The 24,898-nt window shown below is 44.4% G+C and overlaps 1 protein-coding gene across 4 annotated transcripts in view; it reads right to left on the bottom strand.

Moving 5' to 3' along the window:
* Positions 1-410: 410 nt before the first annotated feature.
* The window catches only part of LOC135905612 (uncharacterized), a 49,844-nt gene continuing 25,356 nt past the window's right edge, over positions 411-24,898 (bottom strand). The window contains exons 8-18 of one of the 4 annotated variants that reach the window (XM_065436561.1): positions 24,356-24,415; positions 23,326-23,355; positions 20,281-20,847; positions 19,174-19,206; positions 16,412-16,564; positions 14,925-15,145; positions 7,908-8,008; positions 6,550-6,655; positions 4,334-4,498; positions 2,565-2,690; positions 411-616 (exon numbers count right to left, since the gene is read on the bottom strand). In XM_065436561.1, coding sequence (XP_065292633.1) covers positions 425-616; positions 2,565-2,690; positions 4,334-4,498; positions 6,550-6,655; positions 7,908-8,008; positions 14,925-15,145; positions 16,412-16,564; positions 19,174-19,206; positions 20,281-20,847; positions 23,326-23,355; positions 24,356-24,415 — 1,754 coding nt within the window. In that variant the 3' untranslated portion in view covers positions 411-424. The remainder of the gene's footprint in view (positions 617-2,564; positions 2,691-4,333; positions 4,499-6,549; positions 6,656-7,907; positions 8,009-14,924; positions 15,146-16,411; positions 16,565-19,173; positions 19,207-20,280; positions 20,848-23,325; positions 23,356-24,355; positions 24,416-24,898) is intronic. The other 3 variants (XM_065436562.1, XM_065436563.1, XM_065436564.1) reach the window with 3 other exon arrangements.

The following is a 24,898-nucleotide window of genomic DNA, read 5'->3' on the forward strand; positions in this document are numbered from 1 at the left end:
CATAGAACGAATAGTACAAGCGTTTGCGGGGTTTTTCACATGAACCATTCCCTTCTTTGCGGCCATTATGTATCCTAGAGATAAATAGTATGCATTTTTAACATCAATTGAAAGCTTTAAAGTTACAGAAAATGCACCCTACGTACGTGTTCAATGCTCTACACTCGCGAGGACACCTGCCATCCTGAGTGTCCAAGAGTGTTGTCCACCAATTTAAGTCCGACATAAATGGGAATGTGATAAGGCGTGCCCAATCATCCGTGTATTTTGCCCGTGCATTCGATTTATAGTTAGGACAAAGCAGTAAGATCGCATCCTCTCGAAAGGTCACTTGCTTGGTTCTCTTTCAATAACGCACCATCAGAAGCCAGGGCTTCATAGGAAGCCTACTAGGAAACACATTTGCCGTGTGCTGCAAATGTGGCTATGAAAACTTTAATAGTTCGTCCTTTGTTTCTTTTGTAAAACCAAATGGGCTGACCGCGCAAAGAACGTTTTTCTTTTTCTTGAAGTGGAAGAAGCTTATCTGGCGCTGCAACTCCATGTCGTAGCGCTCCATGATAAACGCCACGGGTGATGCCCTCGCATGTTTCAGTTGCCTCAGAATGAGGTACACCTGCAGCAAATGAAGAAAACCAATCGGGAAACAGCGTGAGTGCAGACACGCAAATGGGTGCGTGTAAGATTTCATTACAACAACGCACCTCGGCCATCGCTCGCCGTAGAGGGAAAAAAAATTAAAGAAAAGGCGATCTTTTTGTCAAAATTATAATGATGTTGAAAGATACGTAGCAACTAACCGCAACCAAAAGTTTTTTCATGCCTTGTGGAGTCATTTTCGCCTCTCCAGGGAGTCACTTGCGGGTGTGCTGATGCCCAGGATTTCGGAAATTGTCCCTTCAGACATCAGTCAAACTTCACCGCAGTGCACCAGAGAAGTGTAGTTGGCAGCAGATAAAAAAAAATATTTCAGAAGGCCGCTGAAATTTCAGAAACTTTCAGTTCATAGCCTCGATAAGGTACGCCTTGATTACCATGCGCATTTACGGCGCTTTTTTGTAACGTAATTCCTGAGTTGCAACAGAATTTTGATCATGATTAGAGCGGCGCTATAACGAGGCAGGGAAGTTGCGACTACGTGCGGTAAATTCGCACGTTCTTAGGAAGGTGCATCACCTCGCCGTTACTGACCGAAAGTTGATGAAATTACGGCGGCCATTTGAAATATCATTTTCAAAAATTTTGCCAATTGAGTTACGGTGGTACATTGCAGTGAAGTTCTCGAAATGGCCGCAGGGGCCGTGACCGAGATCCCTGGGTATGGCTGTTAAATGAGCTGGGTTTCACCTCTAACTTTATAGGTTTCATTGACTCTTGATTCTAGAAATTTGACGTGCGTGACTGTTAATTTGGATAATTTTCAACAAGGCAAAAAAAAACGTTCCTTGAAAGGCGTCGGCGGTTATATACGTACAAAATTGTTTCTCTTTTTTTTTTGCAGAAGGTGACTGTAAATGCCTTAAAACGAATCCACATGCAGATTTCTGATAAGTCTTGCGGCCACTTTGATTGCGCTTTACTGATAAAATTGTAGCTCAGTCAAATTTGTTTCGCTGTCTGAGCCCTTCATGTGTATTCGTTCAGATGTCACTGGTATTTCTGAGTGCATGGTGACTGCTGCCTTCTAGTGGTAAGTACATTTGATGCAGCCGTTACCATAACACGATGACAGCACTTTGTGCGCGCACAAACGTGACGACACTGCAGAGTGGGAAAATATTGCAGAAATGGCTGTGAAAAGCGGATTACCAGAAGCTCGACTAAATTTGAGTAAAATACTAGATTCGAAAGATCCTCAAGCTTTTTTTCACGCATCAGTTCTCTCACTTCGCGCGCCGTATCACAAGCTGTACAGTATGGAAGGACTTTTCAGCAGAAACGAATATCCGCTCGACTTCATGTTGCGTTTGTTAAACGTGGTCACATTTGCAACTTGTTCAATAAAATTACATTCGAACATAGCGATGAAGTTTGCTTCATGCTAAAGCTTGCTCAGACATTCCAATCGCTTATGTGGCTCAGACGAATGTAATGCTAGAGAGAAGGACTTGGAATGAAATTGGCACGACGCACTCGATGTTTCTTGCCCTTCTACTTTCAACTATTTCTTAGTACTTTCCGACTGGTGCACTTCGCCTTCCTTTATATTATAGCGCATTTTGCTTCTAGATATAACGCTGATATTTGTGTAATAATATTCTTCGCTAAAGTTAATCGATGACATTTCGTCATGATCTGGCTTTTTTTAAAAGGTCTGCGATGTTTAAAACTGGTGCAGGGCGTAACACGCTGCTTGTACAAAAAGCCTCGGTAACTCCAACCACGAGCCGCCGTGTAGGAAATAAAAACAGATCTAGCCGTTGTCGACATTGTATTGTAAGGAAAATGTATTTGTCGTGACTACTACACCAGCTTTGAAAAAAAATACTTAATTGCTAGCACATTGCGTTTGAATCGTGCCTAGCTCCGGTGGGCTTAAACTGAGAAGCGCCGCTTTCACCCACCTTGGCTGCGAAGGTTTGCTCCACTTCGAAGAAAATGTCTTCCGTCAGGGCATTGCCGCCTGCATAGCGCCTCGTCATGGCTGAGTAGTGATGACATTGGATATAGCCAGCAGGTATTGTGCATAACTGCGAGCGCATGAGGATGCAAATTTCTGCAGTCGGTCACTTTTCTTTCATGTAGAACGCAAGTCGCAACCAATTTGCATTTTATTCAAATGGCACGAATGCAAAAACAAGCATAAAGACTTACGTTACGGGCTTGGTAAGCGAGAAAAAAGAACTTCCGTGCATAACATAACTCAAGCAGAGCAATCTGTTCGCCGACCAAGTACACAATCCTGCCAAGTTTCGAGAAGCATTTTCAGAACATGCTAAGCAGGCGCCGTTGCCAGCAGAAGTTACGAGGAATCGGCGGAACGTTTCAGTTTTACTTTGTTTCAGCCACAGAGTGAAAAAATGGTATTGGCATCGAATAAGCTTAACGTGAACACCTATTTGTTGAACCATAAATTCCTAGATTATTCTATACTATTACAAGTAACAAATGCAAATGACTTCGCTTCTTTTTGTTGGACTGTTCGCCAACGATCAGCTTCTCAATGGCTCAAGGCCATTCAGAAGCTGGTCGCTCATCACAGTAATACGCGTGGTAAATGCAAGCATTATACTACCAACTATTAATAACTTCTGCGCTTAGGAATTAACAGTACCTCTAGAATTGATGATTCCACAGGAACTTTGAACAAAGGGAAAATGAGACCAAGTACACAATCCTGCCTTTGAACTTTGATGGTACATTTCCGGAAGTACCACCGTTTCATGGCGAAAGCCAGTGTTGGCGATACTCCAAGAATAACAAGAATAATACAGTTATGTAGTTTACGATATGGTGCGCTTTTACTAGCGATATCCACGTGTCACCCGCATTTAGGCAGTTAGACATTCCATTCTTTCTGCACCTTTTACTACGCATACGAAGGTGACGAAATATAAATAGCTGAGTGAACTGATTGACCCTCACTGGGTAAACAAGGCAAAATCCTGAAAACGGAAGCGCGTTTTATACCAGACAGTTTACTGAAAGCCATTATTTGTTTCAGTTGGTGACGCTTATAAAACATATTGCACATAACGAACAAGCAACCTTTAGGAAGGCCTTAGCACATCAGTTCAATCTTTTGTTGAATTACTTGGTTTCTACTCGTCAGAACTTGTTTGAGGAAGCCTATTTTTGTAAGAGGCTTTGCTCCAATTACAATTTCTCTAGTTACTCCTGTTTAGTCAAGTATATAATGGCTCTAGAAGTTTCCATACAGACCATGGCCAAGAACACATCTGTATTGTGCAACATATTTGTACCCATTTCACACATTTCTACATTTTGGTAGGAAAAAGACTAGTTATGACGGCAGGCAATTCAGTATTCTCAAGCTTTACTTGATCATTGAGAATACGCGCAATTTTTGTAATAGCGTTTGCACTGTACTATCCCATTGGCAGGCAGCAAGACCTCGCCGAGAATCCTCTATTACTATTACTCCGTGCAGTAGTTTCGACAGAAAGTCTCCCATGAGCCTGTTCGAAATAAAAGCTGACTGATTCATAAGCTTGCAGCATTTCGCGGATGTTCATAGATTTACCATGAGCGCAACTGTCGCGTGAAACACGTAGGAGTTACACTTGCCTTAGGTTTAACATCCAACAGCCACAGTTTCTTGCTGAAAGAAGGCTGACCAGCGCATCGGATAACAACTGCATAGCACACTTACATGCGTCAGGTTCAGAGGAATGTCGACGCAGCTGGCTCGAGTCTGGAAAGTTATCACGGTGTTTTTCGGGCACTCCTTTGCCATCAGGGTCATCGATAGTGCCACTGATTTGTTGCCGACCTGTGTGCTCATAGGTTGTATCAAATCACGGTCTATGACTGCACTCTGTAAAAGAAAACGCACCTCTGTGCTTGCGGCATATTGACGAAAACAATAATAATACTTCGTAAACGCGCTTTTATTAAAATCAAGCGCATGATGCAACATGCGACTACTGTATTCTATTTTTCAGTTACTATAATCTTCTCTATCCCTTATTTCACCTAAAAAGACGCCCTTATATGCTGTAACAACCATGAGGGAAAAAACTAGACATCGTTATTTATTACAGAACAAGCAAACTCAAGTGGTTCGTAAGTTCCATCTGTTGCTTCTTCCAGTTTGAGGCCTAATTTGCATGGAGGCTTATGCATATTACAACCGCGAGTTGACTCTTTCGTAAACGAAGACGCACAGAACTAATGAACGGTGTGTTATAGAAAAATGAAATTTGTATTATGGCAAGGATCATGTTGTAGGAAGCTTGTTTGAAATGACGCCCAACCAAGGTTACAGAGAGCTAAATCATGTTTTTTTTATACATATATGAAAGATTATGGCCAAAGAGCGGGTAAACCTCAAGACAATAATAAATGGGCTTGTTGATAAATGGTTCACAGTTGTGTAAGTAGTTCCATGCACCTTCTTAGGGTATGTTGCGAGGCTATTGGCATGTTTCGAATAAAACGTGTCTGGTGCAATCATTTCGCTTCACCCTACCCGAGTAGAAAAAGAGGTAACAATATACTGATGCTCATCTGTTTAAGCAAACGAGACTCCTTTTTATATTCCAAGAAAAGTATCAACGCGTGCAACAATAAATCCTAGAAATGATGACTTTTCTTATATTAAAAAACTCTGGCGACAGACTAGTACAAAATCTGTCATAAACATTGACTCGTGTACTTGTTTATCTTTTTCGCATTACTGCTTTTCACCGTCAAAGAAATATTATCGCTCAGGGCGGGACGTGCCCATGTGTGTCGTAATTTTATCGAATTTTGTCGTCCATCGCTCTATCCGTTGTCTGTTTTCGCTGAGCCTTGTGTAATTCGATTGCATGCATGCGCGACTCTAACAGTGTATAACTTTCTGGAAGACACGCGGGCACCAGCGGTTACTCTCGAACATTCGATGGCTGATGTATAAAAGCTGACGCGCTTGACCCACTGGTGAGATTTCGACGGTCGCCGACTGCGCTGACCGCTATCGTTGTGCTTTAAGTGTAGCCTATTTTTGTGAGCACAGGTTTGCCCAATAAAAGTTAGTATCGTCATTCAGTGTATTGTTACTGTGTTCTTTGCCGTCTTTACTACGTGACACTTGGTGGAGGTGCTTTGCGTTCATCTACCGGAAGCCCCCAAAAAGCCGTGACCTAAGCCCGAACGTGGAAGACAACACCAACGTCGCCAAGAACCAGCCAGGTAGCCGCAGGCTGCAAGGGCTCCCCTGGAGCATGGACTTTTGCCTCAGATGACCAGGGCATTCATCGCCAAGTCAACCCCACTGGCAGCCCAAGCGTCCCCCATCGCGCTGCAACAGCCCACAGAGCCACCGACCTTCCGTGGATCATCATTTGAATAACCTGATAACTGGCTGGAAACATATGTAAGGGTCGCCGCATTCAACAACTGGAACACGGATGGCAAGCTCCGGCATGTGTACTGCGCCTGAGGAGACGCCGCCAGGACCTGGTTTCGGAACCGGGAATCAACCCTGACTACGTGGGACCTGTTGCGCGACTGCTTCCTGCAGACCATCAAAAGCGTGTTTCACGAGCAAGGATAAAACATTTCTGGTCACCTCATTTCACCTGACTTTGCTCGAAAAGAAAAAGAAGTCACAATACAGTGATGCTCGTCTTTTTAAGCAAACGCGACGGCATTTCATTTTCCCTGAAAATTCTCAATGCGTGTAATAGTAAATGCTAGAAACAACGACTCTTCCTTTATTCAAAATAACTTGGGTGACAGATTAGTGCGAAATCTAATACATATGTGTTGATGCTTGATAAGGTATAGCTGTTTTGTTTACTTTATCGCAGCAGACCGTTTACTGCAGTTCTAGCTTGAGACATATAAAAAAAGAAATGGTAAATACGCACAGTAAAAACTCACCAAGTTCTCTTCGCTCATTTTCTTCGAATAGAAGTTGTCGAAGTACAGGTGTGTAAACGTGCGGCTGATTCCTGACACTCGGTACACGAAGGTGATCGAGGGTTTGCTGTTGGTGCAAAAGGCTACGTCAAATAAAAGGGACTCGCTATCATGTCTAAGAGGAGAACAGAAACCCCAATGGAGTTGTCTAATTATGCGAAAGCATGCCCCCAATGTTCAGTTGGCGTGCCCCCAAAATAATTTACCGCATACTCAATCTTCATTTGGCCAACCCCCAGATATCAGATCGGCTAGTCCAAAATCTTATGTTGGCCTACGCTCAAATTTCAAGTTGACCCACCCACAAATTTGAACTGGCTCACCCAATTTTTCAAGCTCCCCATCACCAAATTTATGTTCACGCACTCCGAAGCTTTAGTTCGCCCATCCCACATTTCAAGTTGGCCCACCCTCAAATTTCACGATGGCCCACCCCAAAATTAATGTTGGCCCACCTCCAAATTTCAATTTGGCACACCATCAAGTTTGAATTGGCCCATTCCTACTATAAGCTTCCCCGTGCATTTGAAAGGGAGGCCTATTTATAAATTTTCTCCTTTTGTAATAATTACTTTTGCTTAAATTGCTTGCACAATTTAATGACTAGATCTCTTGGCAAATTATGAATATTTGTGGAGATACAAGGCATTACACTTCTCGCGCGACTGAGGCTGGGGGACTCGCCAAAGGATGAATAAAAATACATAATGTTGTCTTGCACACCTCCTTAGCACATTCCCCTTTTAGGAAATTAACAGAGCATACTTAGGAACACTGCACATTTAACTGCGCGTTGGTGTGAACACTTCTAGTAACGGTGAGCGTGTCTGTGTCAGATGAGCGGCCGCTCTCACAGCGTTGACAATGCTCAGCTTAGTGGTATACGTATAGCTACGCGCAGTGTTATTAAGGAGTTGTCTATACTGTAACGGGTCCCAGTGGAAGTCACAACTGCTGCATTGTTGTATGCAGCAATGTACCTACAGCACCACAGCCTAGAGCAAATTTTACGCTTTGCTATTCATGCATTTAGCATAAAATTTATGTGGGGTTACGACTTCCCCCTGATTTCACAACGACTCATGCGGCTCGCAATGCACGATAGTGAACGCCCTCATATGAAAAGAGGCTAAACTCAGGTAAACATTTTCACTCTTACGCTCGCAGCAGTTATTCGCAATGACGTAATAGACTTGTGAATTGGGCTAGTGACAGTAAATGGCAAAAGCCGTGGTGTTAATCACATTACTGATTAGTTTTCGTAGTTTACACGCCGTATACTGAAGCGGAGAGGATCAATTTGAACATGCTCTACCTACCTGGCCACATCGAGCATCATGGCCCTGAAAGCTGAACGATTTCCAGTGAAGACGTCGTACCTTATCATGCCGTGGTACGACTGAACTTCATCGGATAGGATCTGCGTTTGAGACACATAAATAATTGGCTAAGCAATATTGTTTGCACTATCTCACTGTCACATCATGCTGCTTGTGGTCGTATCACACAACATAGACCTTTCAAATGAATGCTATAGGCACAGTTGTTGAGAGTATCCTACTTACACCTGACTAAGCTTTAGAAGTAAACTCAAGTTGGCTAGCTAGTAGAAGCGAAAATTAAGAAAGAGAGCAAACAATATGAACACGACAAAACGGGAGTCAAGGGATGCCTTGTTTGTCTTGTTTCTTTCACCTTTTCTGATTTTCGCAAATATTTCACGAAGACTAAGCTTCAGAAGAAGCAGCAGCAGCACGTTTTCTGATTTTCGCAGATTCACCAAATGTTATGAAACAACAACTTCCTCAGACTGCCACGCTTTAGGCGGTAGTGCTTTGAACACAACAGCGCGGAGAACGGCGCGGAAAAAAAAACCCATGAGAACAGCTCTCTGGCTCTAATTAAGCGTGCGAATACAAAATTAAAAGCCAGCACTGTTGCCATACGTCTTTTTTTTTTCTTGTGCCGATGCGCTACTAGATATGACACACTAATAAAAGCTGCATAAATTCTGAGAATTGTCCAGTATTGCTTGCTTGGTTCGGCTGTGTCATCACTGTTCCTTATTTTCGCTTACTTTCTTTTCTCACCTTATGCGCGTCTTCCTATGGCCTTTCCAGTGGCAAAGAATGCTTACTTTGTAGCAGACAACTGTCAGGTTTTCTCGCCGCCTCCGGCCCCTTGAATGCATTCGTACCAGTCAAGCAGGAACACCGGGCACGAGCGCGCCTCGACAGAGCGGAGCGGTCTAAAGGGCGCACCAGCTTCAGCAGTAGCACGTGATGCGTTACGTGAGTGGAGAATGCATCGCCGCGATGATTTGTCACTCTCGCTGTCGCTCTCGCAAGCCTGTGTTATTCGCGCCCCTTGTCAACGCAGGCTCTCGCCTGCGTCCTGACTGCGCCTCGGTAAGGGCCAATGAAAACACGCTAAGCGTCTATACGCGCTCGCTTGCCCACGAGGTGTTCACAACTCGAAGGACCCTCAGCAAAGTTCATTTGGACATTGGGCCACCCCAAAATCCCAAGTTGGCCTACACCCAAATTTCAAGTTGGCCCACTCACGTATTTAAGTTAGCTCACCCCCAAATTTCAGTTGGCCCACGCCCATATTTCAACTTCGTCCAAACCCAAATTGGCCCACCCCCAAATTTCAAGTTGGCCCAGCCGAAATTTACCTCGGCCACCTCCAAATTTCGCATTGGCCCACCCCCAGGTCTCATTTGGCTCAACCCCACATTTCAACTTGCCCCACCTCCACATTTCAAGTTGGTCCATTCCCAAATTTAATTTAGCCCACCCCTACTGTAACCACCGCTATGCATTTTTTTAAGTAGATCTGTGTATCTCTACGGGTATTCTCTTTTCAGCGATTTTTTTGCCATAAATTCTTCCTTATCGCTTAAAAGCTACCAATCGTGAACATATAAACTACAATAACGATGAAATGTTTTAAATTTTCAGATTACGCAACTTGGTGCATATACAAGGCATTACATTTTTTCCGTGACATGTCAGGAGAGCTCGCCATAGAATGCGTACCCATTAGTACAAAGCGTGCCATGAAGTTAATAATATATGGGGTTTTACGTGCCAAAACCACTTTCTGATTATGAGGCACGCCGTAGTGGAGGACTCCGGAAATTTAGACCACCTGGGGTTCTTTAACGTGCACCTAAATCTAAGTACACGGGTGTTTTCGCATTTCGCCCCCATCGAAATGCGGCCACCGTGGCCGGGATTCAATCCCGCGACCTCGTGCTCAGCAGCCTAACACCATAGCCACTGAGCAACCACGGCGGGTGCCATGAAGTTGAAAACATGCACGTTGGGTGCACATCTTTCATCGGGAATGCTTCGGCAGGAGCTCTCGAATGCGCCACGTCAGCGTTATGTAGAACACAAACACCACCGATCGTTTCGAGAAAGCTTTCATTATGAGCGTATTGTTTCTGTTCACCGCACGACGAAGGCCTCTCCCAGCGATCTCCGATTACTGTTGTCTTGCGAAAGTGATTCCGACTTATGCCTTCAGATTTTCTAACTTCATCGCATGACCTAAATTTCTGCCATCCTAACACTCGCTTGTCTTTTCTTGGCACCCATATTATGAATATATTTTCAAGGTTGCAGCAATGCATGGTCTGCCGAGTGAGTGAGTGAGAAAACTTTATTTAGAATCACAACGATTCGCGTCAGGCGAGTTAGTGGGCTGCAGCACACGCCGAGGTCACGGTCAAGAGTTCTCGTCTCTCGGCGGCTTCCTTGGTCCACTGGACTGCCCAGAATTGGCCTTCTAGGTTCGAGCTGAGCAGCGCGGCTTCACATCGCGCGCGGGGGCTGTCGCTGGAGGTTTCGCTCGCATTGTGCTGTCTTAGTTCCTGGGCGCATGTGTTCTAGTGTGGCTCTGGTGCCACGCATTTTGTATGTATCTGTTGTATATATGTCTGGATAAATAGCGTGCATTAGTATTGGGCTCTTGTATGATTTCGTTTGTAATTGTTGACGCTTGACAGCTTGCATTCTATTGAGTTGTGGATGGGGTTGTGGATAAGTGCATCTTTGCCCAGATCGGCTTTCTTTTATTGCCAACTAAACTGGCTACTCCACAATCCGCACCGATGTCTTCCTGTTTCATAACGTTACGCCTACCATTTTGCAGAGAAGCTATTAGCTTCTAGTTTATCGGCATCTCTCGTGGGTTCGTGCTCACCAAAAAATAGCACCGCCACCTAGCGACCGCGGCCACCCAGACAGACCTGGAACAACAGCTGTAAAATGGCTGTGCCTTTCAGTTTTCACGTAACAGAATTGTATTTCCTCGTATATTCAAATTACAAACTGAACGTATCATGTCTGCACCTTGTGTGTATGTCGTACTTGACGAATTTTCTGACGCAAATTATTTGAAAAACTCAGTTAGTTTAAAATGGCACTTGCCCTTTGCGGAAGGCCTAGAGGAACGATCATGTACGCTGCACTGCCACACACGTGCATGCGCGCGTGACGTACGTCGTTTGTGGTGATGGTGCTTGTCTGATGTCCTCTGACGTCAGTTGTGGTGGTACGCGTCCAACGTCCGTTGTGATGGTATAACATCGGCAACAGCTTCGCTGTACATACCCTTTCACAGGTGGAAATCGAGGCGGATTTTCTTTCATTCCATTCCTGCTTGCACAGTCCATAACTTCTCGAATTTCGTTGTTAACCTCCAAGTTTCTGTCTCATAAGCAAGTACCGGTAGAATGCAATGATTGTACACTTTTCTTCTCAATGTTAGCGGTAACCTTCCAATCATTGTTAGGTAATGTCTGCCGTAAGTACTAATGGAAGCAGATAATGGAAAATGAAGTGGATGAAAAAAGAACTTGCTGCAGGTGAAGAACGATCCCCACCTGCGGAGGTTGTGAGATCGTCCGTCTACGCGTCGCGTAGACGGATGAACATCGACTGTCGCGGCAGGGTAGCTATATACAGCTTCGCTGTACAAGCAATTGGACAGTTTCTCCATAAGGGCCAAGCAAAGAATACGATAGCAACATGTTGGATTATTACACCATGTATAAGACTCGTAGCAGCGTAAGTGGCAGTATGAATTTAGGCAAACGTCAGCTGACAAAACAAAAACGAGCTACTGTGATCGGGACTTGAGGAGGGAACGGAAGAAACTGGTAAATAAGCCGATCAATAAGTTAGCGCTAAGAGGGAAAATAGAGGAATTCCGGATCAAGCTACAAAACAGGTATTCGGCTTTAACTCAGGAAGAGGACCTTAGTGTTGAAGCACTGAAAGACAATCTTATGAGCATCAATAAGGAGTGTGCAATGGAAGTCCCTGGTAGCTCCGCTAGACAGGATACCAGTAAGGTAACTCAGGAGACGAAAGATCTGATCAAGAAACGCCAATGTATGAACGCATCTAACCCTACAGCTAGAATAGAACTGGCAGGACTTCACAAGTTAATCAACAAGCGTAAGACAGCTGGCATAAGGAAGTATAACATGGATAGAATTGAATATCCTTTCAGGAACGGAGGAAGCCTAAAAGCAGTGAAGAAGAAACTAGGAACAGGCAAGAATCAGATGTATGCGTTAAGAGACAAAGCCGGCAATATCATTACTATGGATGAGATAGTTCAAGTAGCTGAGGAGTTCTATAGAGATTTATACAGTAGCAGTGGCACCCACGACGATAATGAAAGAGAGAATAGTCTAATGAAATTTGAATTCCCACAAGTAACGCCGGAAGAAGTAAAGAAACCCTTGGGAGCTAAGTAAAGGGGGAAGGCAGCTGGGGAGGATCAGGTAACAGCAGATTTGTTGAAGGATGGCGGGCAGATTGTTCTAGAAAAACTGGCCACCCTGTATACACAATGCCTCATGACTTCGAGCGTACCGGAATCTTAGAAGAATGCTAACATAATGCTAATCCATAAGAAAGGGGACGTGAAAGACTTGAGAAATTATAGACCAATTCGCTTACTGTCCGTTGCCTACAAAGTATTTACCAAGGTAATCGCACATATAGTCACGAACGCCTTAGACTTCTGTCAACGAAAGGACCAGGCAGGATTCCATAAAGGCTGCTCAACAATAGACCATATCCACACTATCGATCAGGTGACAGAGAAATGTGCGGAATATAGCCAACCCTTATATATTGCTTTCATTGATTACGAGAAAGCGTTTGATTCAGTCGAAACCTCAGTGGCCATGGATGCATAACGGAATCAAGGTGGAGATGAGCCGTATGTAAAAATACTGAAAGATGTCTATAGTGGCTCCGCAGCCACCGTAGTCCTCCATAAATAAAGCAACAAAACCCCAATAAAGAAAGGCGTCTGGCAGGGAGATACGATCGCTCCATTGCTATTCACACCGTGTTTATACGAGGTATTCAGGACCTGGATTGTTAAACATTGGGGATAAGAGTTAATGGAATCGCAAGTTACTTAAGTAACTTGCGATTCGCTGATGATGTTTTTGCCTTGCTTAGTAACTCAGGGGACCATCTGCAATGCATGCTCGCTGACCTGGAGAGGCAGAGCAAAAGGGTGGGACTACAAATTAATCTGCAGAAAACTAAAGTAATGTTTAACAGTCTCAGAAGAGAACAGCAGTTTACATAGGTAGCGAGGCACTGGAAGTGGAAGGGAATACATCTACGTAGGGCAGGTAGTGACCGCGGATCCGGATCATGAGACTGAAATAATCAGAAGAATAAGAATGGGCTGGGGAGCGTTTGGCAGGCCTTCTCAGATTATTAACAGCAGGTTGCCATTATCCCTCAAGAGAAAAGCGTATAACAGCTGTGTCTTACCAGTACTCACATACGGCGCAGAAACCTGGAGGCTTACGAAAGGGTCCTACTTAAACTGAGGACGACGCAACGAGCTATGGAAAGAAGAATGATAAGTGTAGCGTTAAGGGATAAGAAAAGAGCAGATTGGGTGAGGGAACGAACGCGAGTTAATCACCTCTTAGTTGAAATCAAGAAAAAGAAATGGGCATGGGCAGGACAAGTAATGAGGAGGGAAGATAACCGATGGTGATTAAGGGTTAGGGACTGATTTCCAAGGGAAGGGAAGCGTAGCAGGGGGCAGCAGAAAGTTAGATGGGCGCATGACATTATGAAGTTTGCAGGGATAACATGGCCACAATCAGTACATGACCGGGGTAGTCGGAGAAGAATGGAAGAAGCCTTTACCCTGCAGTGGGCGTAACAAGGCTGATGATGATGATGATGTGCTCGGGATACTGTGTTTGAATTCTGCTATCGTACAGCTCCGTTGATGTCTCATAATTAAAGCGAACTTTGGTCTTTTGTTTCGAGAAATTTGTTTTTGGGGCTGTTATTCTCAAAATTCTGAGGAATAAGTTCGTGAAGAATGTTAGACCAGGTATGAGCAACTTTAGTGATAGAATGGTGGGGCAGTACAACGTGCACATATCGCATTTACTAACACGACATGGCGCATAACAGACATTTACCTTCATATACACGCAGTCTCACGGCGACGACGAGGGCGAACATTCGCTTAGAATATCGATACGATCGATTGCCGTCGCATCCATAACATCGAGCATTGTCGGCCTATGCCTTCCTGTGGAGTCCTTGAGAGCAACTGGGAACGTTGTCAGTGTTCCTGTAGGACCTTCGAAACAGTTTTTGGCACTGTCGCAAGGTTCTGCAGAAGCCAAATTCTTTATTGGGTGGTCTCAGTATGCGTGGCGTCTTTAGGCATTTTTTTTTTCATGGCTCCTTCCACAGCTATCCGTCCCTTAGACAGGGAACATATGTAAAAGAAGCCAACGTTTCGTCGTTGGTTGGCGGTCGACTACATCGTTGTCCAGCACTTTAGGCGGTAGCGGCTGCCGTAGAAGGTGATATTGAGGCTATTCGTAGCATATAACCGCACTGGCAACAGCGTACAGAGCGATCACACGCAATTCCGATGACCGTGTGGGTGCTGCTGACCCTATATTGAGGCGATATCAACTATTTATTTTTCAGTCTTCCTTTTTTCTACTTTCCATAGCACAGCCACCATACGCCTGTCAAGTATCTACAACCATGTAAGAAACCAACAATAGTAGTAAACTCGCGTTGAAGGATTGGTGTAAAATTGATGCCGTCACCCGTCCATAGATCGCCGACCCCGCAGTCGTCATCTTGCTGCTGCCTTCACAGATACACTTGGCGGAACGCACAGCTACTCGCCACACAAATGCGTCGATCTGCCTGGTAACTCTTTCCGGAACCGTGAACAATGCTGGATAGCCAACTAGCTGCAAAACATTTTCTGTAGCGTCCATTGCCACAGCCCTCTCAGCGTACCTTGGCGTCTTGCAAGACGACTGCCGTGTTGGCGTCCGTGATCTGATGATCGCTCAGTGCAATGCCGTGTGCCTTCATATCGACGACCTTTTGGACAAGGCCTCTCACCACGGCTTGCGGCTCGAAATGGCTGCCTCGAAGTGTGCTTCGTTTGACCACCAGCAGAAGCTGAGTGTCTTGTACGCTTCTCATGTGCTTCAATATGCGCTCCTCGAGCCCAGCTGAAATGCCGGCGGATGAACGACTGTGAATGCGCGCGTTTGTTAAGCTTAACGCATGGAGGAAGGAAAAATACAGCAGGGAGCATGACGTCACGCAGCCAGCCTTGGCAAGCGAATGTTCCGTGAAGCCACAGTGATGGCCCAACACGTGACCTGTCGCGTCGAGATAACGGAGCAAGAACCGAGATTTGCTGAGACGTTTGGTTCTCAGCAGCTATGCCAATAGTTTTTATTCGGTGCGTGCTTGCTGAGCTGCCCTGCCGTGTCTCTGCCTAAAGAGCGGGAACGCTAAACATCACCCGAGCACACTGATGTGAGACCACATGTTGGGCCACCACTGGCCCAGAAGATTTTGGCTTCAATCGCGTTGCAGTGTGCTCCCTCCTCTTCTTTCCTTCCTCCATGACTGAAGGTAAACGACGCATCGTCACCATGTTGCGAGAACCACCGAAAACCTAGTCCTGGTTGAAAACATTCTCGGTAGCGTCATTTTATGAATTACCCACACACGGATCGAGAAATTAATGGGCACCACCAAAACGCCCTGCATGACCAGCATATTGTAAGTGGTATATTAGGTGATGGGCCTGTTCCCCCATTTTTGATGCAGTCCTAATGCTAATTACTTGGGTTATATGTTAATGATAATGCAGCGCACTTTCTACATCTGCGGATGCAATAGCTTAGAGTTTACTTATGAAAAGCAAAATTAAACAACGCGTAGTACCAGGCTCGCGAAGAAATGCAGTCATTCTCATTAGAAAATATTGGTTGATCGCGGAAACCTGCCTCATGCTCCTTCGTCTTTATGGCTTCATGTTAAGCATGTTCATAACAGATGCGTACATACACGCCGTAGCGGATGGCTCTGGATTGTGTTGAGTATATGGCTATTTTAACGAGCCTAAATAAGGCACCCTCTTGCATTTCCATTCTATCGAAACGTGGATGTTGTATCCAGCAAATGAACGCGCGACCTCACCGCGCCCAGCAGTGCAACACCACAGCGACTGCGTCACCGCGATGATCTACTGATGTCTTTTTCCGGTTTCTCCGCCTCAAATTAGCTATGCTTGAAAATATTTCACCTGGTGACGACGACTAAGTGTTACTTGTTGCAAAAGAATTCAATCCGAGTAGGTTCAGGGTGCCGAATGCGGAAAGATCAGGTTTCAGCTGTTCAATACTTCATCTGTGTATTCTTTCGAGTGTCGTACGCGCTTAACGAATGACAATATCTGTGCCACGGCCCCTGATAATGAATACCTGGATTTATTTTGATGGTCGCCATGTACGAGTACACGGGGTGCCGCTCAGGTGAGGACACTGGTACGTCGACCATGACGAAATCGCAGCTGCCCGGTATCGCGGCTCCGAGGAAGGCCTCGGCGTAAGTGTGGCACAAGAGGCCACGCAGATCTACGGAATAGAAGCAGAATGTAAGGCAGAATTAAATCTTAGCCTGCATAACATTCATCCCTGCGCTCCGTTTCATTCATAGGCGGAAACGCTAAGGAGGTTAAAGAGACCCCTCTCGTGGCTCGCATTCGCAACCGCGAATTAGTGCGTCACGGCGAGAAGAAGGTTGTAGATAAGCGTCACGTAATGATCTAAAATTAGGCTTTATACTGGCATGTTAGAAAATATGGCGTATTCTTTTCACAAAACACTTCGGAAATCTGAAATTATTTACGACCGAACGACCGGAGTGAAACGTCCCTTCAGCCAGCGGCCAATTTGCATCCTTTGTGCACACAATAAATGCAGCACGCCGCACACTGCAAGTAAAAAAAGGTGCACGCATAATACGCTGTTTGACTAGAATATGTTTTCGCAAGTTGCCATTTTTAATACATCAAACAGATATACCGCATAATGCGTCGCCATTCAAAAAGTTCTGCACCGCAAAACGCGCCCAGCGAGACTCCTATGACCGCACTACATACGTAGCGCCTGCAGCATTTCCTTTAAATATTAAAAAGAGTATAGGAAGCTCTATTTAACCGACAAAGGAATGTGTTGATGCCCGTCAGCAAAAAATTTTCAACGACTGTGCCATGTTTCCTCTGATAGCGTTTTACGTGGTGTATGCGGAAAGTGAAGTTGAAATATTACTCCGTCATTTATGGTGCTACCTGATAAAACATTTCTCTCAATTTGTGTAGCATGAGAACACACGACGAATAACACAGAGCGCCTATTTTTCATTGATTAGAGGGTCTGCTTGCTTCTGTTTATGAAACCATGCTTTTGTTCAAGGCGCTTTCACAAAGCAATGGCCAAGGCTTTTTGCACTCAGGTTCCAAGAAACCAGCATGCAGCGCCATCTAGACTGCCGCAAATGAGCCTATGAACAGTTGAGTGTTATTTGCCCCTCAGAGCCGTTTTTATTCATGTAGGAATGTATTTACATTTATGATTATCAACATTAATATCATCCTCTTGTGTTTATGTCGAGTGCAGGACCTAGGGCTCCACCAAATAACTCCGATTGCCTCTGCCTCGCGATAGCTAGTACAAAGTTGAATTCCAAATTCTAACATCTATGTTTTTTGTCGTGTTCACTAGTCCTCACTGTCACTCTGGTCCTAAAGGACGTGCACTGTGCAAAAATAAAAATTAAAAAAAGCTTCCATTGCTTTTTCTCGATGAGTCATGCATCAAAGTGAATTACCCTTGTTTCTCCGCGGCCACCAGTCATTACCGTTCTAGTTTCTCAAGTGATTCGGGCTGAGACGCAGTTTGCAGGACATTGCGCTTCGATGTCAAGCAAATCAGTAATTCCTAGAACGTTATGAAAACGATAACGAAAATTGCACCGTTGAGCATTCCCAGCAACGCCGCTTAACTGGCTTTTGCCACACTCTTTGCTCGCGGGGAAACTGAATGCCCTGAGAAAAGGGGCTCGTGGGCAGTCGTTGGAATTTGCGGGTGTTTTCGTAACACAGATAGTGCACAACACTTTGTATATGCGATTATTACCGTGGGGCTTGGGCACCAAGAGTGCAGTGCTCCAGTATGGAAGCCGATGATTGCAAAGCTTTCTTGCTTTTTATTTTTGTATGGTTTTGTGTGTGTGTGTCTTTTCCTTCATGGATTGTACATGCGCTAGAGATGAGCGTTCCCTATATCCAAATAGTTCGCGTGCCCTTTAACGACGATTACGCGTTGTGTCTTCTGCCATTGCCAATGTCTTACCTATTCCACTTATTCTGCTATAAGCTTACCAACAATTTTTTACTGCCTACTTTTTTATTGAGTGTGCATGTTAATGGGGAGCAATTGTAATGCTACCCATTGCACATAAAGTAGCGCTGAAGCAAAAAATTACGTCCTGCAGATTGCGAATCGGCGCTCGGAATATCTCGCATGAACTTGTATTTTTTTTATTCTTGCTAACGTACTAGGTGTTAACCACAGTTTACAGCGAAGCGGTAAACGACAACGTTGCCGGAATTTCTTCGTCTCTGTAGGCAAAAATTCAACCAATCACAGCGGAAGGCGCTCGGTTCCTTACAGTGTCACCAGACAGCGCTTCCCTCCGCGCATTCGCGGCCGTGCGCGGGACAGAAAAAAAACAACCCGGAAGCTCGCCTTCGCGCATAGCGTTAGCTGCAAGCGTTTCGCGGTAAAGATTGCGGTTGCATAAGCTGTAGCTGCCGGTAAGTGGCCACTCTACGATACGAATGAGGGAGTGACCTCAGTACACTTTCATATGTAAAAGAAAAATCCACCTAGCAAGTAATTTTATTTGTTTTCAGATAGCGCTAGGAAAGGTCAAGCATAATTAGGACTCCCGAAGAGCCGCGTGAACACGACGAACAGCGACGGGAACAGCAATGTCGGTGGGCACAACGGCGCCGAGCTCAGGCTCAGCAGGACCAAGTTCTAGGCTATTCCTCATTGGTCTATCGGATCAGGTGGTATCACAGTTTCGTTGGGCAACTATTTTCACAGCTTCAATTAGATCCCATTTTTTATGAAGCAAACATTCTTACCTCAATAAAATTTACAGAAGCTTGACTTACCCCTTCGAACGTAAGTCGGGTCCATCGGTCGATCTAAAAAAAAATTTAATAGGAACCTATATTGCCAACCCTTTCTAGATATAGACGACAAAATGACCGCAGCATTATTACCCATTTACATTCCGCTTAATGCTGCCTGGTTTGTAAGCAACCAAGAAAATCTAATTACTAGATGTTTACAGGTGTGTCGAAACATGGGCACAGTAGGCAAGTCCCTACAGCATCTTCTTCACTACAAAACTCAAGCTTCACTTCGGCAAAATTTGCTCACCATGACTACTAGGTCATAGTGCGAAAATAAACATGACATCGGGAATACGGTCTGTCGCTACATTCCTCGAATGCTATTCGCATTACCGTCGACAGTTATCATGACATGAGTTCTGGCGTAATTTTTATAATTGCCTTATTCAAAACTTGTGCCCACAACTGTTATTGCGAACGGTATACATTAATATATCTTTTTTATTGTGCACCGGTATGCCATTAATTGTGACTGAGCAGTGCCTCCCATGCACCCTTCGACTCTTTTTTTTTTCTCTTTCAACGGTTTGAATGGTAATGCCATTGTGCCTATCTGACAAATGCACTCCTTCACTGCTTAATGGGTTCGAGGAGGTTCAATAGGAATCAAGGATTCTTGTTCCCTCCCTGTATAGACCCTCGTCGACATATAATAAGTGCGAATGGATAGAAAACTAAGCAATAGGAAAAGATGAATTTCACCAGGAACGAAAAAAAAACAGCAAATGTGAATCTTAAAAACTATCTTTCGCATTCAGATTCATACCATATCCCACAAATCCTCGCGTTTACCATGGAAACGTTATTATTAGAAATATTCTCTCATAACTCTGCAGTGGGCTACCCTTTCTCACTTCACACGTACGTTCAGAGACGGCCTCCTGAGCGTCCGAGACTGAACTGAAGCAAACATGCGCGTTGCATTTTGAACAGTGCCGCGGTACATATTGCGCGGTGTTGTTGAAAAATAGTTAATTAATGCCCGATAGTACCGCTAAATGAAATGCGCAATCAGCACGGTAAGGTACTGGTGAATAAAATCAACGCCTTAAAAGCGATGGCAGCACAATAGAGAACACTTACATGTTGTCGTAGTAGTTGTCGTGGTTGTAGTGGTACTGGTAGTGGTAGTAGTCGTAGTAGTCGTTGTAGACGTAGTAGTAGTAGTAGTAGTAGTAGTAGTAGTAGTAGTAGTAGTAGTAGTAGTAGTTGTAGTAGTAGTAGTAGTGGTGGTAGTAGTAGTAGTAGTCGTTGTAGTTGTTGTAGTAGTGGTAGTAGTTGTCGTAGTAGATGTAGTAGTGGTAGTAGTCGTTGTGGATGTAGTAGTCGTAGAAGTAGTAGTGGTCGACGTAGTAGTCGTAGTAGTTGTGGTCGACGTAGTAGTCGTAGAAGTAGTTGTGGTCGACGTAGTAGTCGTAGATGTAGTAGTGGTCGACGTAGTAGTCGTAGTAGTAGTAGTGGTCGGTGTAGTAGTCATAGTAGTTGGGGTCGACGTAGCTGTTGTAGCGCTAGTTGTCTTGGAAGATGCATTTGCAGCAATGATCTTCGTAGTAGACGGTGTAGTTGTACTATTCGTCATCGTGGAATTGATCGTTGCCCCTCCAACATTCGTTACATCGTCCTTCCATGGGCTGGGTGTGACGCTTTTACCTAGGAATAAGAAATAATTTGCCTTGTTTTGCGTTATGATCCTCTGCAAAACGAACATAAGCAGGTTGCAATAATCAAAGATAATGGCGCACAAGTATGCAAACGAAAGCAATTAGTGTACTCGGTACACGCGATGTTCATTTTTGTAAGCGTCTGCTATACTCGGTACCTATTCGTACTGCTTATTTTTGAGCAACTAACATTAGCATGTCCCGAGTGAAGTTACCCTTGCTTGCATGAATTAGCGACATTCCTCTTTCAATTTCCATGCTTCATTACAAGACGAGGGTGGCAAAACGGACATGTTGGCCAGTCATCATGGAAAAGTATCTGGATAGCGCAACAAAACAGGACACAAGAATAAACAAGAACGAAGACAAACACTAACTATCGACAAGGAAAATTCGCCTCCGGGATCCCCCAAACAACCATGCGCACAGCGATATCAACCATGAAGATACACTTACATAACGGCATGGAAACAGTCTAAAACCGGTACATCAGGAAAACACAAGACAATCTAAATCACATATTGCAAATGCGGTCAGCTTTCATGCAAGCGCCAATAATCTAACGCTCTCGCGGACAATAATAGTGACGCTTTCCTGATGAATTGGTCAGAGGCCAAGATGATTTTCTCCGTTTCTATTAATAATCTTACACACTCGCACTTATCCATATCTATAATAGTGGTATCTGCTAGAAGTGGGTGACAGCGCTTTTCTTGGTCTTCGTTTCTTGCGTCCTTGTTTTGGTGCGCTTTCCAGATACCTTTTCATTACAAGTTTTCCGTTTACACGAGATGGTGCAACTTGACACTATAAAATAACCGCCGTTTGTTATACCTACTTCCAGCTGAACGTGATGCTGTCATGTGAAAGCCTACACTGTTCCATGTGTGCGGTGCATGACTCTGCGATTCCACTTTGTGAGCCTTGTAACGAAATCTAGCAAATATCCGTCGTGATAGGCCGCGTTACTTGGGCTGTATTCATGAAGCTCTTCGTTTTGAAGCACTGTTTGCCAAATTCGCCATCCGCTTTGGGCAAATATATACACAGAGGTATGATTAACTCACAGTTTGTATTAGGAACTGTTCTAGAACAAGAACCGTTTCTTGAACACGGGTCTTGAAAGGAAATGGGGAGTAAGACTCTAAGCAGTGCGCAATTGGCACCCGCACCTATCTCTTCAGCAAGAAAAGCGAGAGAGAAAAAAATTAAATTGAAACAAGATCAATCAGTTGATGCTGCGGGGGGAGAGGTACGGGATTGAGAACATAAACGGTGTGAACACAAGTTCCGAGATCGGATGGCCTCTTCAGGAATCCTGGGCTGGCGAAACGTAAGGATTCATTTCGCTCGATTCTATTCATTTCTTATAAGCCATGGTTAAGGACCGGCCGATGCCGGTGGTGCCATGGTCGAAGTATCACTCAGACCACAGACGAAGTCCAAAAGGAATAGAGTTGGAATAGAATCGTCACATTATCCTGGCTCTGCTCTCGCTGACCGCCGCTGCCGGCGGGGTGGCGCGCGCGTCTCTGCAGTGTGCACCAACGTGCCCCCAGCGTTTTTACAAATTGCTACTCCCCCTTCTGGATTCGGACAGTAAAAACTGTTCATCCTACAACTGGACGAGACATGCAATAGCGGTTTGAAAGCGCAAATTGCGTTTGCAAAGGAAGTAAAACTAAATTCCGAGGTTCTATGTGCCACAACTGCAATTTGATTTTGATAGGCGCCGCAGTGCGGGGTTACAGAATAACCTCTAACACCTTGGATTCTTTGAAGCGCACCCAATGCATGGTCACCGGACGTTTTTGCATTCCGCCCTCTACTGAGTGCGTCTGCCACCCCCGGGAATCCACGAGAAACCTTCAGCTCAGAACAGCTACACTATGATCTCTGGGCTGCTGCTGTGACGGATTGTTGTTGAGGACGACTCAGAAGTAAGTACCATGGGCATTACTGATTTCGATTTTGTCTCAAATACTTCAGTACTGACTTTATATTATGGCGAAGATGAATGCAAGCTCTAAAGATATGAACGCTTCAAACGGATTACTGTTACGTTATTCAGCCACATCTCTTTCAAGGGGAAACGTTCGTTCTTTCAAGAATCAGAATTAAATATGGAATGGAGTTCTAAAATATGTTGTTCCCACAAATGATGTTCGTGAATTAGAGCGGTTCTTTAATGCTCACTTCCGTGAATTTGCTAGATAATCTGTTTTGGTTGCGTCTTAGTATTGATGCCCTTCTGTTGTGTATATTTATCTTTCTGTAATATCCGTCAATGGAGCGTCGGTGACGTTTATAATAAAATATAATAAAAATAATTAGATGTGGGTGAATATTAGAAGTTCTAAATAGGAATCAAATATGTCACGCTAACATTCTGCATTCGTATTTGAAGAGGAATTGTTCGGTATTTTGACATAGCGGAAAATTACCCAGATAGTTCTCAACAACTTACTGCTGGTAAAATCTTGCTGCTGTTCTCTGTCTGCCAAATAAAGTATTGCAGATCGCCAGAAGGGAAACCATGATCAAATTTGCTGAAGCAACGCAGAAAGAAAGGGGGTAAAGCAATCCTCGTTTTAGGTTTTGTGGCGGCAGCCTACATGACAACCTTCGTTTTTTTATTGCATTCTGTCATTTTGTTCTGTTTTTTTTTTGTAGTCTACTTAGGTAGCACATTTATCTTTTATGTTGCAATCACTGATCTTTTTCTTGTAATGGGATTTTTCACACGTATACATCAGACAAGTCCTCCAACACTTGTTTTTTTTTTCCCCGCCAACTTCTCATCTTTTTTCAGCAACCACTTATTTGTCGCTTTGTAGAGCTTAACAGCAGCAGCCAATCGTTTATTAGAAAGCTTGTTCGCAACCAGGTCCTGAAAGTGCTGAAGTGGATATATGTGCAGATTTTAATGACAAAATATAGGTCTTGGATTTGGAACGGATCTTTTGTAATTCATATACTTAGCTGTCCATTTTTGTACTAGTAGTTAGCAGTGTGCTGCATAATTAAATTAAATTTTGGGGTATTACATGCCAAAACCACTTTCGGATTATGAGGCACGCCGTAGTAGGAGACTCCGAAAATTTGGACCACCACGGGTTCTTTAACGTACACCTAAATCTAAGTACACGGGTGTTTTCGCATTTCCTCCCCGTCGAAATGCTACATAATTATACCTGTAGAAAGATTGCCGCTTTAATATATGCAACTGCCGTTGCCTATGCGATATTCAATTCTAACCATTCGTATTTGATCCTTGTGCAGATAACTTGATATTCGCGCTGCTCTATAATGAATAATCAATGAAAAATTCATATTGATTCAAGCACTGCGTCAGTGATAGTAATAGTGGTTGTAAAATTGAGTCCAATGAGTGCTTTTCTTTTGCCTTGTCCTCTCCTTCTCGGCTGTCTCAGCGCCTTTGAGTAAGCAAGCGTGTTTAAGATAGGAATCACATGCAGTGGAAACGTCTTACTAACCAGGATGCTCGGACGAAGCTGTCGGGATGTCCTTATAGGCAACGTCCGATGTCGCAGCCCCTGCGAATTTGTTGAGTGCGTCAACAAAAATCCCTCAAGTCTGTGATAACCGTCAACAGCACCTACAGTTTCGAGCTTTACCTACAGTGTAAACGGCCCACTGCCTAGAAGGGCCTGAACAATCCGAAATCATTACGGTTGATTTCCTGTGCTGAACTGCCCGAGGCTCTGATTTCGGCTATATAGCGCCGGCGTACGGACAACTTCTCGGATAGTTGTGCACACTGCGAGACGACAAGTCACATACTGCAGTGGGCCACAAGACACGTGCGCTCAAAATGGTGAAATTACCAAACGGCATTCCGCTAGACTGTGCGTATCATCTTCCTGTCTATTACGGCAGCTGTTACAGGGCCGAGATGAAGTGTGACAACAGCAAACTGCGGCAGTGATTCTGTGCGAAGTGGCCTTAAGCGTATCGAAAGCAACCGTTCTATGAACACGTCTAGGCTCTACTTGGCCCCGAGTGATAGACATTACTTA

The sequence above is a fragment of the Dermacentor albipictus genome, chromosome 1 (assembly GCF_038994185.2).
Source record: "Dermacentor albipictus isolate Rhodes 1998 colony chromosome 1, USDA_Dalb.pri_finalv2, whole genome shotgun sequence".
Classification (NCBI taxonomy): domain Eukaryota; kingdom Metazoa; phylum Arthropoda; class Arachnida; order Ixodida; family Ixodidae; genus Dermacentor; species Dermacentor albipictus.